The 15,175-nt window shown below is 41.3% G+C and overlaps 1 protein-coding gene and 1 non-coding gene across 2 annotated transcripts in view; one reads left to right on the top strand and one right to left on the bottom strand.

Annotated features, from left to right (window-relative positions):
* APBB1IP (amyloid beta precursor protein binding family B member 1 interacting protein) overlaps nucleotides 1-15,175 on the bottom strand; it is a 97,779-nt gene that overhangs the window by 24,471 nt on the left and 58,133 nt on the right. Inside the window, exons 7-9 of the mRNA XM_072955108.1 lie at nucleotides 14,960-15,119; nucleotides 13,658-13,779; nucleotides 2,701-2,787 (exon numbers count right to left, since the gene is read on the bottom strand). Coding sequence (XP_072811209.1) covers nucleotides 2,701-2,787; nucleotides 13,658-13,779; nucleotides 14,960-15,119 — 369 coding nt within the window. The remainder of the gene's footprint in view (nucleotides 1-2,700; nucleotides 2,788-13,657; nucleotides 13,780-14,959; nucleotides 15,120-15,175) is intronic.
* On the top strand, nucleotides 3,827-3,902 carry TRNAN-AUU (transfer RNA asparagine (anticodon AUU)). Its single transcript is given in 2 exon segments — nucleotides 3,827-3,863; nucleotides 3,867-3,902. It is a non-coding gene; the product is annotated as a tRNA-Asn (tRNA).

Here is a 15,175-nt window from a genome sequence, read left to right as displayed (position 1 = left end):
CAGCTCTGATCGAACGCATACACTGACATAGGATACCGTTTGCCAAAAAAGAGGTGGTTCAGCTCCTGAGTTAAGACTTAGAAGTTTCTTGACAAATTAGCTCTGTTACTAAACCTCAGTTCATTTACTTGCAAAATTAGAGTAATGATAGCCCCAATTTCATAAGGAAGGTTGTGAGAATAATCTTGGTATATTGCAAAAGCAAGCATTACATAGTCTGTTTCTGTTATTCTAAGTCGGTGAATAGAAAACCTATTCCTTCACCTGTAAGTGAAAAAAAAAATGACTACCTTACTGCTAGTAAATAGAAAAATTATATATGATTAATTCTATACATAAAGTATGGATACATTAATATTTTATTTTTGACCTAATTTTCTTTTTTTCTAAATCCAGATAACAATCAATATATAATATTGTATTAGGTTTAGGTGTACAACCTAATGATTTGATGTATGTATACGTTGTGAAATGATCATCACAGTAAGGTTAGTTAACATCCATCACCCCGCACAGATACAATTTTTTTTTCTTGTGATGAGAACTTTTAAGATCTACTCTCTTAGCAACTTTCAAATGTACCATATGGTACAGTAAACTACAGTCACCATGCTGTATATGACAGCCCCAGGACTTACTTATTTTATAACTGGAAGTTTGTACTTTTTGATCTCCTTTACCATTTCATTCACCCCCCCACCCCTGCCTCTGGCAACCACAAATCTCTTCTCTGCATCTATGTTTCAGGTTTTTTGTTGTTGTTGTTGTAGCTTCCACAGATGCATGAGATGATACAGTGTTTATCTTTGTTTGATTTATTTCACTTCACCATCAAGGTCCATCCATGTTGTCAACAATAGTAAGATTTCCTTTTGGGGGAATAGTTTCTTACCAAAAAATGAAGAAGGCAATTATTAATACCAGAAAAGTACCAGATTGATGCCAATTAGTACCAGAAAAGATAGTAACAAAGTACATTTCCTAAGAGCAGATTTTTAACAGTCAAAACCTGCATAGAATTATGTAATTCTTAAGAAATGTCTTTTAAAAAGCAACGTAATAAAATTACATATTGTTCTAATTTTCAGTTCAAATATTCGAACTTATTTTTGCCTTCTTTAAAAAAAATAATTCTCAACCTCTTTTCATGCAGTCTCCTAGAAGCAGAATAACTTAATTTCACATCCTTCAAGTCAATTCATATGTAGTGGGGCGGGGAGACACCTTTGCTCACATTTTCCCTAGTTTCGTCTCAACTTAGCTGGTATTAGTCGTCTTGTCAATAATCTCTTAAATTCAAGCAGATTTGGGGTCCAAATTCGCAAGCAGGATAAGGCTTATTTTTCATAGTATAACATGCTTTTATTTTCTTTCACATCCAGCCTTAAAAATACTGCTGAAGTCTTGTAATGAGAACTATTCAGGCAATTGTGTAGGTCAAGGCAGACCCAGGCCCTGATTTACAGGCAGCTGCTGCAGAAGCACTGATTGATGGCCAATGGCTATGTCCCCTGCCAGGTCCCAGTCCCCATCGCTGCTGGGCACGCTCGGACACTGAATCTCCATACTGCTGGGGATGCCTGGTGCTTTACTTTCCTCAACTCAACCTGGAGTCAGTTTGATAAACGTAGAAAGAATGTGCCCATTCCCACCGTTTGGGCCTCCCTGGGAACCACCCACTGGGCTCTTGGTCCCAGGACCAGAACTTGTAGCATGTTTCCAGGACCTTGGGACTGAGTGGCAGCAAGGCTGTATTACCTGCTCCACTGGGAACAGGGCTGGGAGAGCCTGGAGCGGCTAGACCCCTGTGCAGGGGCCCGGACACACCTGGTGCATGGAAAGAGTGCCCTTCAGCATCAGTGAATTGGCTCCAGGTGGGAATGTGGGTCCAGGTATCAGCAGGTATTCTGAATTTTCAAGAGAAGCCCTGATTCTACTAACTCAAGAAAATATTGTCAGGGGCAACAAAAATCTGGGTCTCCCATGCCGACCTGTGACCTATGATCTGGCACATATCTGCATTACGTGCAGGGAACAGAGCCTTGACTTTCAGCAGAGCTGCTATGTGAAAACTCATTAGACTTAAAAAAAACAAAACAAAAAACCACATCAAATGAACTTCTGGAACACATCCCTGCAGGGACAATCACAGACATCTGCATGGTAATTTACACACTCTCCTTCCCCTAACTCCCTAAGTCTTTGTAATAATTCAAAACAATACCGGAAACCAAGGTTCCTGGACTTGACTAATAACACATGAACTCAGCAGGCAGAGCCAACCATGATCAGATCTCTAACTCCAACCTCACGCTTTCCACCACATGTGGCTGCTGGAAGGGCATCTTAGAACTCACTGCAAACAAAATTTGGAGATCCTTGAGCCTGACTTCTGTGGAGCACTTAAGTATCGAAATATATGGAATGTTAGAGGCAAGTTTTATGTGAATCCATGTCTTTTAGTCAAGGATTACTCACTGAACTTAAGGAAGAGTGAAATATATTGTCTAAAGTCATACTTTTTAACAACTCAAGAACCAGTTTAGTTCTCTAAATAGCTATAATTTAGCAATAATTTGATTTTAAAACCCCAAGTTAAAATTTCAGTGTCTCAGAATCGCCCATTGTTCTGAAAAGCAAATCATTTAAAAATAGATACAGTTAACATCCTTTTCTTTTAGTCTGCAAAGTTACACTTACCTCAAGTAAGGATTCCTTGTTCTTTGCATTCATTTTCTCATTTGTTTCCTTGTTTTCTTTTTTTCCTTTGTTACCCAAGTAAAAATTCTAAATAAAATATTAAAAGATTAGATCATTAAGTGTTCCCACCATGGTAGCCACAGCACGGAACTCGTGGTCTTGTGTGAGAGAGGAGACACGCCTGTGGGAAATAAACTGGGAACCACGCTCTGTGTTCTGTGTCAACCATGTGCTTTTGGAGGGGCTTACCAAGAGCCTTACCCAGCGCTGACCACTGCACCACTGGCCAGAAGTAACACTTCCCCTTCCCCTCATGGTGCACAATCAACAAGGAAACAAACAAAAGAGAGAAAACACTAGTGAAGGATACAATGTCACTCAATTGTTAAATTCCATGGCTAGAACACCTGTCAAATCCTGGAAGCTGGGAGACCCTAATGCCCTTAGAAGAGCCTGGAACTGGAGGATGGTGGAGTCTGTGTCTCATTCCAGCGTTTGATCACTATGTAGGGCCCCAAGGCCCTGAGGACTGGAGATTCTGACTTTACCAGGAGAAGCTTGAAATCTGGATTTTTTTTATTAGTGTTGGCAACTACTTTTAATTTTTAAAAACTGCATGGGTCAATCACAACAACGAGTCTGCTACTTGGCAACATCTAAGGACAGAGAGCGGCAGAAAGGACGTTTCTGGAAAAAGAACCAGCTTAGCAAAGGCAAAGACCACTGTTTAAAAGCACTCACGATTTGAAGGGAGTACTTATTACATGCCAGACACTCAGCCAGGTGCTTTGTAAACATCACTTCCAATCCTAACAGCAAGGCTGTGAGGTAAGTTACAGTGGTCCCATTTTACAGGTTAGGAAACTGAGGTTTGGCAAGGTTAAATAGCTAGGGCACTGCATCCTGACTGAATGCCAGGGCTGAGCGTGTCTGATGTTTGGGTCTCACCACTATACCACACTACCTCTGAAATCAAAAATCAGCAGTTAAAGGGCAGCTCCTGACTCAGGGAGGTAGGGCACCCACCCTTTCTCATGGTTATCTCTTTGGAATCTCTGTTTCTGAATTGTGTCAGGCTGCCATCCTTTTTTCTTTTTTTAATAAAAAAATTTCTTACTAAAGGGGAGGAGGGTATAGCTCAGTGGTATAGCACGTGCTTATTAGCATGCATGAGGTCCTGGGTTCAATCCCCAGTACCTCCATTAAAATAAATAAATAAAAAAAACTCTAATTACCTCCCCCTAAAATACACAAAAGAAATTTAGAAAAATAAAATAAATACGAAGAAATTCTTACTATAAAGTTACAAGAGCCATCATCAAAAGTCTACAAACAAATGCTGGAGAGGGTGTGGGAAAAAGGGAACCCTCCTACACTGTTGGTGGGGATGTAATTGGTGCAGCTACTATGCAGAACAGTGTGGAGGTTTCTTAAAAAACTAAAAATAGAGCTACCATATGGTCCAGCAGTCCCACTCCTGGGCATATATCCAGAGAAAACTCTAGTTTGAAAAGATACATGCACCCCAATGTTCATAGCAGCACTATTTACAATAGCCAAGACATGGAAGCTAACTAAATGTCCATTAACAGATGACTGGATAAAGAAGATACGGGTGTGTGTGTGTGTGTGTGTGTGTGTGTGTGTGTGTGTGTGTGTGATGGAATATTACTCAGCCATAAAAAAGAATGAAATTAATGCCATTTGCAACAACATGGATGAACCTACAGACTATCACACTAAATGAAGTAAGACAGAAAGACAAATATATTACATCACTTATATGTGGAATCTAAAAAAATGATAGGAATGAACTTATTTACAAAGCAGAAATAGAGACACAGAAAACAAATTTATGGTTACCAAAGAAGAAAGTGGGAGAGGGATAAATTTGGAATTTGGGATTAACAGATCCACACTACTGTACTCAGTATCTTATAATAAAATGAAAAAGAATCTGAAAAAGAATACAAATAGGTATGTATAACTGAATCACTTAGCTGCACATCTGAAACATTATAATTGTACACCTCAATAAAAAAATAAAAATTAGAAAAAGTTACAAGAATAGTACAATGAACCTCTGTACTGTTTACCTAGATTCACCAGTAGTTAACTTTTGCCACATTTCTGCACACATGTGTGAGAGAATACGATGTATTTTTTTCCTGAACCATTTGAAACCATAAAAACTTTACCTTTAAAAACTAGGAACAAAGTCTTATCCAGTGTAGAGCTACGATGAGGAATTTTAACAATGACACACAACTGCTGTTTAATAAAATGACACATTCCAATTTCAAAAAATAAGTAAAAGCTCTCACAAATGGGCACCTGGCCTCCAAGAGGGGTTTGTATGAACCTACGCCTCATACCTTGTGAATACTGAGTACCAGTGAGGAGCCTACAACTACATGTAAGTGCGTACGTTGCCAGAAAATCACGCGTATCCAAGGACTGATTCTTACATAACCAGCACAGCGGAAGTGTCAGTATACACAGTGATTGTGAGTGGCCACCACCATAGTTAAGGCATTTGGACTTTTACGTGGGAATGCAGTTTGTAAAATAATGCCTGAAAAAATGCATTAACACTAGAACATCTACCTCTGGAGTGTAGTGACTAAATTAAGGGTCCTCCTGAGTCTAGACACTAATGTCTATGTATATCATGGGGTGTTTCTCCAAGGGTGGTCCCGAGACCACCGTGGTGCTCTATAAAATGCATGTTCCTGGCCTCCCAACCGACTGAATTGGCATCTCAGGGCGGGGCCTGGAAATCTGCATTCCAACACACTTGCTTTTCACTTACACTGAAATTTGAGAACAGAGTGTACTGGACAAAGAGGAAGCAAACTGCAGGCAAATACAGTTTGCAGAATTAGGAGCTCTCCTACAAATAGAATGCATAAACATGGTGATGTGCTAACTTAAATAGGGGAAAAAAGTCAATTACAGTTCCTCCCACAGTTCTTACTGCATTATCATTTAGTAGGTTTTTAAAGACTTAAACTTCTCCGTGTTATCCTTTCCGGGAAAGGACAGTGTGTTGTGAATTACTGTGATTATTCTATAGGGCTTGGGAACAATTCTAATTTTACACATTTGGCTTGAGGACCAACCATAACCTATAACATACACCACCTGTCAGGACTCCACGTTAAGGCCTCAATGGTCCGCTTTTCATTTCATCCTTACAAGAATCCCACAACATAGGTGTGATTGCTCTTTCACAGGTAAGGAAACAGAAGGAGAAAGTGATTTGCCCAAGGCCATTGAGTGTCAGAGCTTTGAGTTTTTAGTAATTTTTCTCAGCATTAAGATGCTCTGAACACCACAGGAGAGAGCCCAGTATGATAGTGTGGATGGACTCACCACTGAACTACAAACTTAAAAATGATTAAAATGGTAAAGTCTATGTTATGTGCATTTTACAATAAATAAAAAAAATGAGATGACCTTGCTTTAGGGTCCTGGAAATTTTTGATTACGTATGAGTGGACAGAATGGACAGAGAACTGCGGAAGACTGTAGCATGTGCATTTCATCATCTTCTGTAAAAGGGAGGGCACGCGTCACCCTCTGAAGGACAGATAAACGAAGGGTGTCATTTTATGAGTGTACTCTGAAGGGTCAGGACATAGCCCACGTCTTCTCTGAGACCCCTCTCCTTTCTTCAGTGTCTTATTATCTTTCCTCCCACCTCCTTCGAAGTGATGGTGCGACACTGTGTTTTCATTTTTGTTTTAATGAAATACGAAAACCAGGCTGGAAGTCACACGGGGCAATCTTTAGAAAGGACTGATTGCTCTTGGGTAAGAATCTGAGTGGCTCTGTAGCAAGCAGCTGATTTCAAAAGTCAATTCATTAGCTGTTGCAAGTGGAGACTGGGGACAATCTGAGCTGAACAATAGGGAACTTTAAAATGGGAAATAAGACTTTCAGTTACAGCTTCTGCCCTCTTTTCTCACATGCAAGATTTGGGGGCAGCTGGACAGGAGAAAAAAAAATCCAGCAAATACATTTTTAATATCACCTTTTGGGAATAAAGGGTAAATCAAGCAATACTTTTCAGTCCATCAGTAAATATTCGTGAGTACCCTTTACATGTAAGATAGCCCTGTTCTTAAGGATCTTATCACACCGAGAACATAAATACATAAGTCGATGGCTACGTATCTACAGCTGGGGGAGCTGTAGAAGATGCTGCATAAATTAAAAACGAGCCACGTTCTATACGTTTTCAGAGAGGAAGAAACCACTGTGGGCCGAGATGATCAAGGAAGACTGTACAGAGAAGGTCAAAGTTTGAACTATGCCTTGGAAGATGTCTCTATTGAGACAGGGAAAAAGGAGCACAGAGAGCATTTGGGGCAGGAGGAAAAACATGTACAAAGGTCAGAGGGGGTTCAGTACTGGGTGAATTTGGACCACCCATGCTCAACTACCTGGACTAGAGCTGGGGTACCCCTGATCAAGACCAGACCATCACTCCCAATTCTTTCTGTCCTGAGTCAGAACACACCAGTGCTGGCCACCTAGTGACATGTCCTTAGAAGGGCTGGAGCGCATGTCCTTGTCCCCTTATGTTGAGTTTGGCTGCGTGACTTGCTTTGGCCAATGGAAGGTGGGTGGAAGAGACAGTGCATCCTTGTGAGGAGAGGACATGAGGGGCGGTGATGCATGTTTCCACTTGTTCTGCGTCACAGGTGGTTGCGGGTCCAGTAAGAGACAGGTGGGACTACCTGGATGGGACTCACATACTGGAGCCACGGACGGGTGACCTGCAGATCCAGGAGAGAGGACTATCTGCTGTGATAAGCCACGAGGATTCTGAGGTTGCATTCACACCTCAAACCCTGACTAATACACACGCCCACACTGGCTGGAAAGACAAGACTGGGCACTGAAGTCAAGAGCAGACCTTCTTTAAGAACAGCAGCCCATCCGGAGGACAGAAATGTGATCCCTGCACGTCTTTCCTTCCAGCTGGGCCTGGTCTTCAATGGTCAAAGATAAATCTTGGAGGGACAGGGAGGTTGGAAAGGAAAGGAGGAGGGACACTGTGAGGTAACTGTCTCCCACAGTGCCCCTGAGGGGAAGAAGGACACTGTGGTTTTCTCTCCAAATTCTCCACCACCAAGTTTCAGTTAAGAAACAGAACATGGGAATGAAAATTGCCTAAAATATCAATAGTGATTACCATTGGAGTGTGGGAACAGGGATGATTCAAATTTCTTTTCTTCTATTTTTCAAGTTTTTTCCCCAGGAAATTGATATGAATTGTGAAGTCAGAAATATAAAAGATGTTACTAAAAGAAATAAAAAGCAAGAGAGCAAGCAGGGGACTTTGTTTTATCGATACCTTCACTGCAAAAGATTCTTCAGGCCCCCAGCAAGAGGAACAGCTAATGAAGACACCAGAGTGCACGTCCCCCTCCAGACACAGACCTCAGCCCTCCCGCCTCTCTTCTGGTGCAGGGTGATGTCGCTGGCCTTTGCACGGTGGGGGCTGGATGTCAGCACAGCTGGGAAAACAAAACTCTCTGGGTTACCACTGAGTTTCATCTGGCACTTTTTTTAGGATGAGCAGACCACTCTGTGACTAAAGTCATCTGGGAAGAGGGGACTTCCCCAATGCCAACGAGACTGAGAAACGAAGAGAAACCCAGCTGCTTCGTAAATAAAGTTGCTCTAATTAGAACAGTAAGATTCACTTTACCCCAAGGAGGCCGTCCCCCCACGTAGGAGGACCCCTGTCCTGACCCCATGCTTTAGAGGGTCCCTGCTCTGCCCCTCAGCCTGCCACTTTCAAACACTGTGAACCTATGCAAGCAAACCAAAATCTGAGCCTCAGGTTCACAAAATCAAAACTTAAGGACATCCAGTTACAAAGAGTTCAACTAGGCTTTAAGCTAGAGCCAATCAAATAATCTCCTTTCTTGGTTTCTGCACCTTCTCTCCGTAAATCTTTCCCCTGGTTCTTAGCCAAGGGGTGCTCCTCACTACTGATTTGGCACTTCCTGATTCGAACTGATGTTTGTTCAGATAAACTCTTAATATTTTTAATATGTTTCAGTTCATCTTTTTTTTTTAAATTGAAGTATAGCTGATTTGCATCATGTTAATTTCTGATTCAGTTATACATATAGACATTCTTTTTCATATTCTTTTTCATTATAGGTCATTACAAGATATAGTAGGACCTTGTTGTTTATCTATAGTAGTTTTTTTTAAAAGAGTTGTTTCTCTTTCTTAATATTTTATTTATTATTGTATTATTTAATTATTTTATTTTGGGGGGGAGGTAATTAGGTTTATTTATTTTTAGAGGAGGTACTGGGGATTGAACCCAGGACCTCGTGCATGCTAAGCATGCGCTCTACTATTTGAGCTATACCCTCCCCCCTTTATATATAGTAGTTTGTATCTGCTAATTCTAAACACCTAATTTATCCCTCTCCTCCTATTTCCCCTTTGGTAATAATCGTTTGTTTTCTATGTCTATGAGTCTCTTTCTGTTTTGTAAATAAGTTCAATTGTATCATTTTTTTTTTTTTTAGATTCCACATGTCAATGATACCATATGGTATCTCTCTCTATCTGACTTCAATTAATATAACTCTAGGTCCATCCATGTTGCTGCAGATGGCATTATTTCATTCTTTTTTAGTTCATCTTTTCTTATAGGTGACTGCTGAATTTCTGATAGGATCAAACCAGTTGACTTTTATACATAACTTGCCCACGTGGCAAGCGGTCTTCCTGCTGGATTTGATCTTGTGAGGTGGGAAGCGTGGCAGTATCGCATTGTACACAGGAAATGCTGAACTGAGGTGTCATCAGAAAGCCTGCCAAGGCCACACAGTCAGCAGGTGACACTTGAGACACAGGTGAGAGACATGACTTTTCCAGTCACGAGTGGAGGCAGTGCCTTGGACTTGTGCCCACAGAAGCACACCGCTGACGTCCCCAAATCTTTACTGACAGTTGTTTCTCATATTTGAGCTCAGAAACTCCCTTTGTATCCATTTTACGTCTCCTCCCTGACCCACCCCCAGAGATCAGGAGCTAACATGTAAGAGAGTCCTATTAAGTAGTAAAGATTTCAGTGTTGGGATTTGAAGCCTGAAGTTTTGCACAATTTTGTATAGTTTAGTAATTTTCCAGAACTGATACTCTGGGCCACATAAGCTCTTTCTCCGTCAAACTGCAATTGCTCATCTGTATTTGACACAGCAGACAGGCTATGGGTAGGCCAAGAGCAGACTGACCCTGGAGTCATGAATGCAGATTCCAAGGAGAAAGAGCAAATCGGGCCTCCCAAGCACTCCAGGGATCTACACCTGCAGACCTGTGGGAATCTGCACCGTTGTCTCCTAAGGGTACCATGTAAAACACTGTGGCTGTTAGCACATGGTTCTCCAGGAATGGGGGGCTGGGCCAGGCCTTTGCAGCCACTTCTCTACAGAGAAGCAGCAGAATACATTTGGGCTTATGCGGATCTGGGTCTCCTGGGACGAGTTTCTCCTCCTTGTGAGAAACTGAGCCAGTGTAGTAACTTCTGAGTCCACTGATTCCACCGTGGGATCGCCCTGGTAGCTGTATCCAATTTATCTTGTCTGAGGACATCCACAGTCACTAAGTCCCCTAGTTTCATTCTAGGTTTTCTATAGTCTAGAGAGCTCTGAACAGAAGAATCAGCCTATGGAAACTGTTCATCGATGTTTCCACTGACAGTCTTAAGACCAAACAAAGGCCTCCTTTCTATCTTTGACCTCAGTTTTCTCATCTGTAAAGAGGAATAGCAATAAAGCCTTCTTAACCCTCATAGCTGTAACGATTCAGGATAATACACGCAAAGCTTCTAGCCTGGCAACGTCCTCTTTCCTTGGATCATCAGTTTATCCCTCAGCATTTGACAACAAGTAGCTTTTGTCACAAACCACAATGAAAACAAGTTCTAAGGTTTGATATCTTAAGAATTGAAACCCATTACTATTAAGTATAAGTCAGTTCCTGTCACTATCTTTATCTCTAGAAGCTTCCCTTCACAATCACAGAGGAAAGTCCCTTAAGACAAGGAATGTTCTGGGGGATACTGGGAAAGAGACAAAAATCCAGTCAATTCTCTTTCTCCTTGTAATTGCCTGGGAGTCTGAGAAGAAGTTAGATGGGGGTCTCAAAAGATTTCTACTAATCTTGCGAGAAAAGGAAAACAGCCCAAGGAAAAATTTAGGAGCATGTCTCTAATGACATTTATAGATAAAATATTGCCCATCTGGTGGAAAAATACTAAAGTGGAAATGTGTAAATTTCATGCTAAATTTATGGAGGGTGAAATGAGATTTTTTTTTTTGAAGGAGAGGGAGAAACTCAGCATGTTTAAAATCTAGTTCATCACATTTATATCCCGACCTAGATCTCTTCCTGTGCTTCCTACCAGAGAGAAGGGCATTAGGATCCATCTAATTCCCCAGCCTGGAACCAGAGTGTCATCCCTGTCTCCTTCCTGTTACAGCAGCATCCAAATGATCTCCATATTCTGCACAGTTCTGCCTCCTGAGTGTCTCCCAACGCCCTCCAGTCCACCATCACCTGCGCTCTCTGGGCTTCTGTAACCACCTCTCCAGCGCATGGCAGCTGTCACTTCCACTTTCTCCAAACCCGTTCTCTGTTGTGCCATCACAGGGATCTTCCCCCAACTCAAAACCCTTCAGCGGCTCCCTGCAAGCCTCAGGATCAAGTCCAATGTCTTTTTTTTTAAATAGAAGTATAGTTGATTTATAATGTTGTGTGTTTCTGGTGTACAGCATAGTGATTCAGTTACACATAAAAATGTTCTTTTTCATTATAGGTTATTATAAGATATTGAATATAGTTCCCTGTGCTATACAGCAGGTCCTTGTTGTTTATCTATTTTATATATCATAGTATGTATCTGCTAGTTCCAAAATCCTAATTTATCCCTCCTCTCCCTTCCCCTTTGGTAACCGTAAGTTTATCTTCTATGTCTATGAGTCTACTTTTGTTTTATAAATTAATTCATTTGTATCATTTTTTAGATTCCACATATAACTGACATCATGACATTTGTTTTTCTCTGTCTCACTTACTTCAGTTAATATGATAATCTCTAGGTCCACTCATGTTGCTGCAAATGGCATTATATCATTCTTTTTTCTGGCTGAGTAATATTCCACTGTCTATAAATACCACAACTTATTTATCCAGTCATCTGTTGAAAGTCCAGTGGCTTTAACATGATCTGTAAAGTCCTTGATCATCTTGTTCCTACTGCCCATCAGTCTAAAGGAGATCTTGCTAGGATCATAAGATTTTAAAACAATTTGGTCAAGAATAAAATCACAGCAGAAACAACAAATTGGTTCAAAAATCCCTCCTGCTTCTCCCACTTATTTTTCAGATCTTAGTGATTCAGATGCACTAAGTATTTAGTAGTGCTTAGTTTTTATACATCATTAATCTTTTAGGCCATTTGTGAGGATTTTTCAAGTTTTTTTCATTTTATCTCTATTGCATTCTTACCCAATTATGCTTGTTTGGCATCTATTCCTAAAGTTTTGGGGCTTGTGGTGAAGTGTTGGAGAGTGAAGTGAGTGAAGTGAGTATAAGTCTATAGCCTCATGCCATGACTGCCAGCTGGGAAGACAGGGACCGATTCCAGGAACCGTGTGTCTGAAGTGAGGACCAGCTTTGACAGGCCCAGGGATGGTGGGAATAAGTACAATACACCGTGGGCCAAATCCAGTGAACAGTGCCCTTGATTACTATCAGCTTCTGCATCTTCCGTCCTATCATAATCTGCTGATGGCGTGCTACTCACTGTCTCTACTTCCATAGAACAAACCCTAGACTTCAGCTTTTCCACCCTCAAAGAGTAGGGCATGCTCCAGGCAACAACCTCAACCACGAGAGTAAAGCTGAGTCCCACAGTGGCAAGAAAATACAGCTTCATATAAAACAAACACGGAGTGTGGCTACATAGGCAAAGTAGGCTGGTAGTTGAGACTGGATTTTTAAAAACAAACAAAAAATGCTGGAAACTGAGTAAACAGCCTGAAAATACATTTTAAACAAACCCCATACAATCATGACTGTATGAATTGATGACCGGAAACGTCATTTCTGACCTGTTTTTTATTTTAACCATATGCTATCTGAATCAATTTCTTTTCCACCAATTGATCTGAACGTGCTGTCGCTCCGTGTCCTCACCCCTACCTCTCCGTGGTCCAGCCATACAATTTCCCAGGACCTAAATGAACTTCCTTCCCTCTTTCTCCTTGGACTTAGTACACACACCCTGTCTAGAATGTTCTCTTCCTCTTTACCCTTCACCTGGCTAATTCCAGTCAATTTCCCAGGTGAGCACTTGTGCAAAACTTTCTCTGAGTAAACCTCCCTGCCCTGCCACGCACAATGACAGTTGGCTGGAGACCACTGTGGGACAGGTCTGTGACATTCTTGTATGTATGACTTGGGGAAGCTTTCTCCAATATGGGAACAAGGCTTTTTATCTCATAGGATGTACATTGTACATTTTCCAGGCACTCCCTTCACTTATTTCAACATCAAGAAGCACCAAATATGAACAATAAAGAAAAGAGTATCTTTAAAATACAAAGCATTGATGGCTCAGAGTTCATTAGCATATATTGGATTCATGTAGCCAAGCCGACACAAGGACAGAACAGGACTAGTCAGCAGGTAGGTATATTTTGGATGCTGAATCAAAAGAAACAAAATGAATTCTTTACTTTCTAAATCCTCCAAGGGGCTCTTCGTTTACGAATGGCCTAACAGTTGAGTTTGTGTTTCTTTGAAAGGAATAAATTTGTGATGTTCTGTGAGCTAATGAATGACGTGGTGAGAACACAGGTGACATTAAAAAATGGACATTTCATATGGTTTAACAATAGGCAAATCATCTCACCTGGGGGTTTTTAAATACAGCGTACTTTTCCTCTTTCTCCAAAAACAGCACTTTATTTTCTGTGTCTCTTGTCCAGTCCGATAAGACTTCGATGACATTTTCATGATCTTCAAAAAACCTTTCTGATGAAAGAAGAAAAAGCATTCTTTCAGACCCAAGACATCCGGGTTTCCAGCAGAGAAATGAGCTGGTGTTGAGTTAACAATGCTTCATGCTTCTCATCAGTTTTTAGAAATTCCTAATTACATGATGTCACATTGTAACACCTGTCATGGCTATTCTTCAGTCTTGGGTCTTCAACTTATTTTCCATAAAAAGCATGGCTAATGAACACTATAGAGACAGTGGTCCTCCACTGCTCTTTTTCATATTTGAATTTTTGACTTTAAATAGTCCCAGGTGGAGGTAACATCCTATTTGGAAGGAGGACGATTAGGCCGTAATTGGTTAAACAACCCTGAATGCAATTGTGAGGAAAGTGATGAGTACTGGAAAACATCGCTCCCTCAAACTCTAAAAACAACGAATGGACGTCAGAATCAACCCTAAGCCTGCCTTTGGAGACTTTCATTTCTCTGTTTGGCCCAGAGAGTGGAAGAAAACTTCAAGAGGTTATTTCAGTGTAGACCATTTCCTCCAGAAAGAGGTGAACCCAAAGCTTCTAACACAGGCAATTCTGGATTCCAGCAGGCCCTCCTGGGATATGACTGTTCTGTGAGTGGTATTAAGAATGAGAAGTAACAGAGTATTTCTTTAATTGCTTATTAACTAAAAAAACAAAAACAAAAACAAAAACAAAAACAAAAAACTCCATCAATTTCAATCAACTCTCCTTTGCTCTTTGGGGCTGAGCCTCTTCCACTAGACAAAGTGTCAGGTGTTGAGTGAGAGGGGAGGAACAGAGGAGAAACGGACAGTGATGTGAGGCCTGTGGCATAGTTACCCTATAGTTTAAGGAAGCAAACTCTAAGGAGACATCGGGTGACAGATACCCCGGCCCTCCTGCAACTGCTCAGTTCGCAGTAAGAAGTATCGTCCTGTCACTTGCTCTCCCTTTTGGGTCCCCTAGAGAAGCAGCAGTAATCACGCTAACTTTCCCCAAAGTCTGGCCACCTGTTCCAATCCCAGTCCCTTCACCATAAATAAATGAAGATGCGAGCACTGAAGCTGAGGCAAGGGAAGTGATGTCTCGGGAGTCTTGACAGCCTTGACCCAAACTCTTCTTAATAATAGATCAAAACCCATGATAAAGCAAACTCACAAGTTTTTGGAGCACAGCCTACTGCTGGGAATGAGACTTACCAATCTGCAGTTCTGGATATATTTCATAAAGACACCAGTCCACGTTGCAGTCACAGTGGGTTTTCTCAAAAAGGTTGTCTAGAACATCTCGGGCCAACTGCCGCTCGTCCACCATCAGTGACTTCGTGCTGTTATCATCCATGTGCACCTTGACAACGAGCTGAAGATAAAGCCACCCGAGCAACCAGTCAGTTCTGGCAATTTAACCACAGAGGT

Source organism: Vicugna pacos, chromosome 35, assembly GCF_048564905.1.
Source record: "Vicugna pacos chromosome 35, VicPac4, whole genome shotgun sequence".
NCBI lineage: Eukaryota > Metazoa > Chordata > Mammalia > Artiodactyla > Camelidae > Vicugna > Vicugna pacos.
Note: the sequence above shows the minus strand (reverse complement) of the source record. Positions and strands in the feature narration are given on the sequence as shown.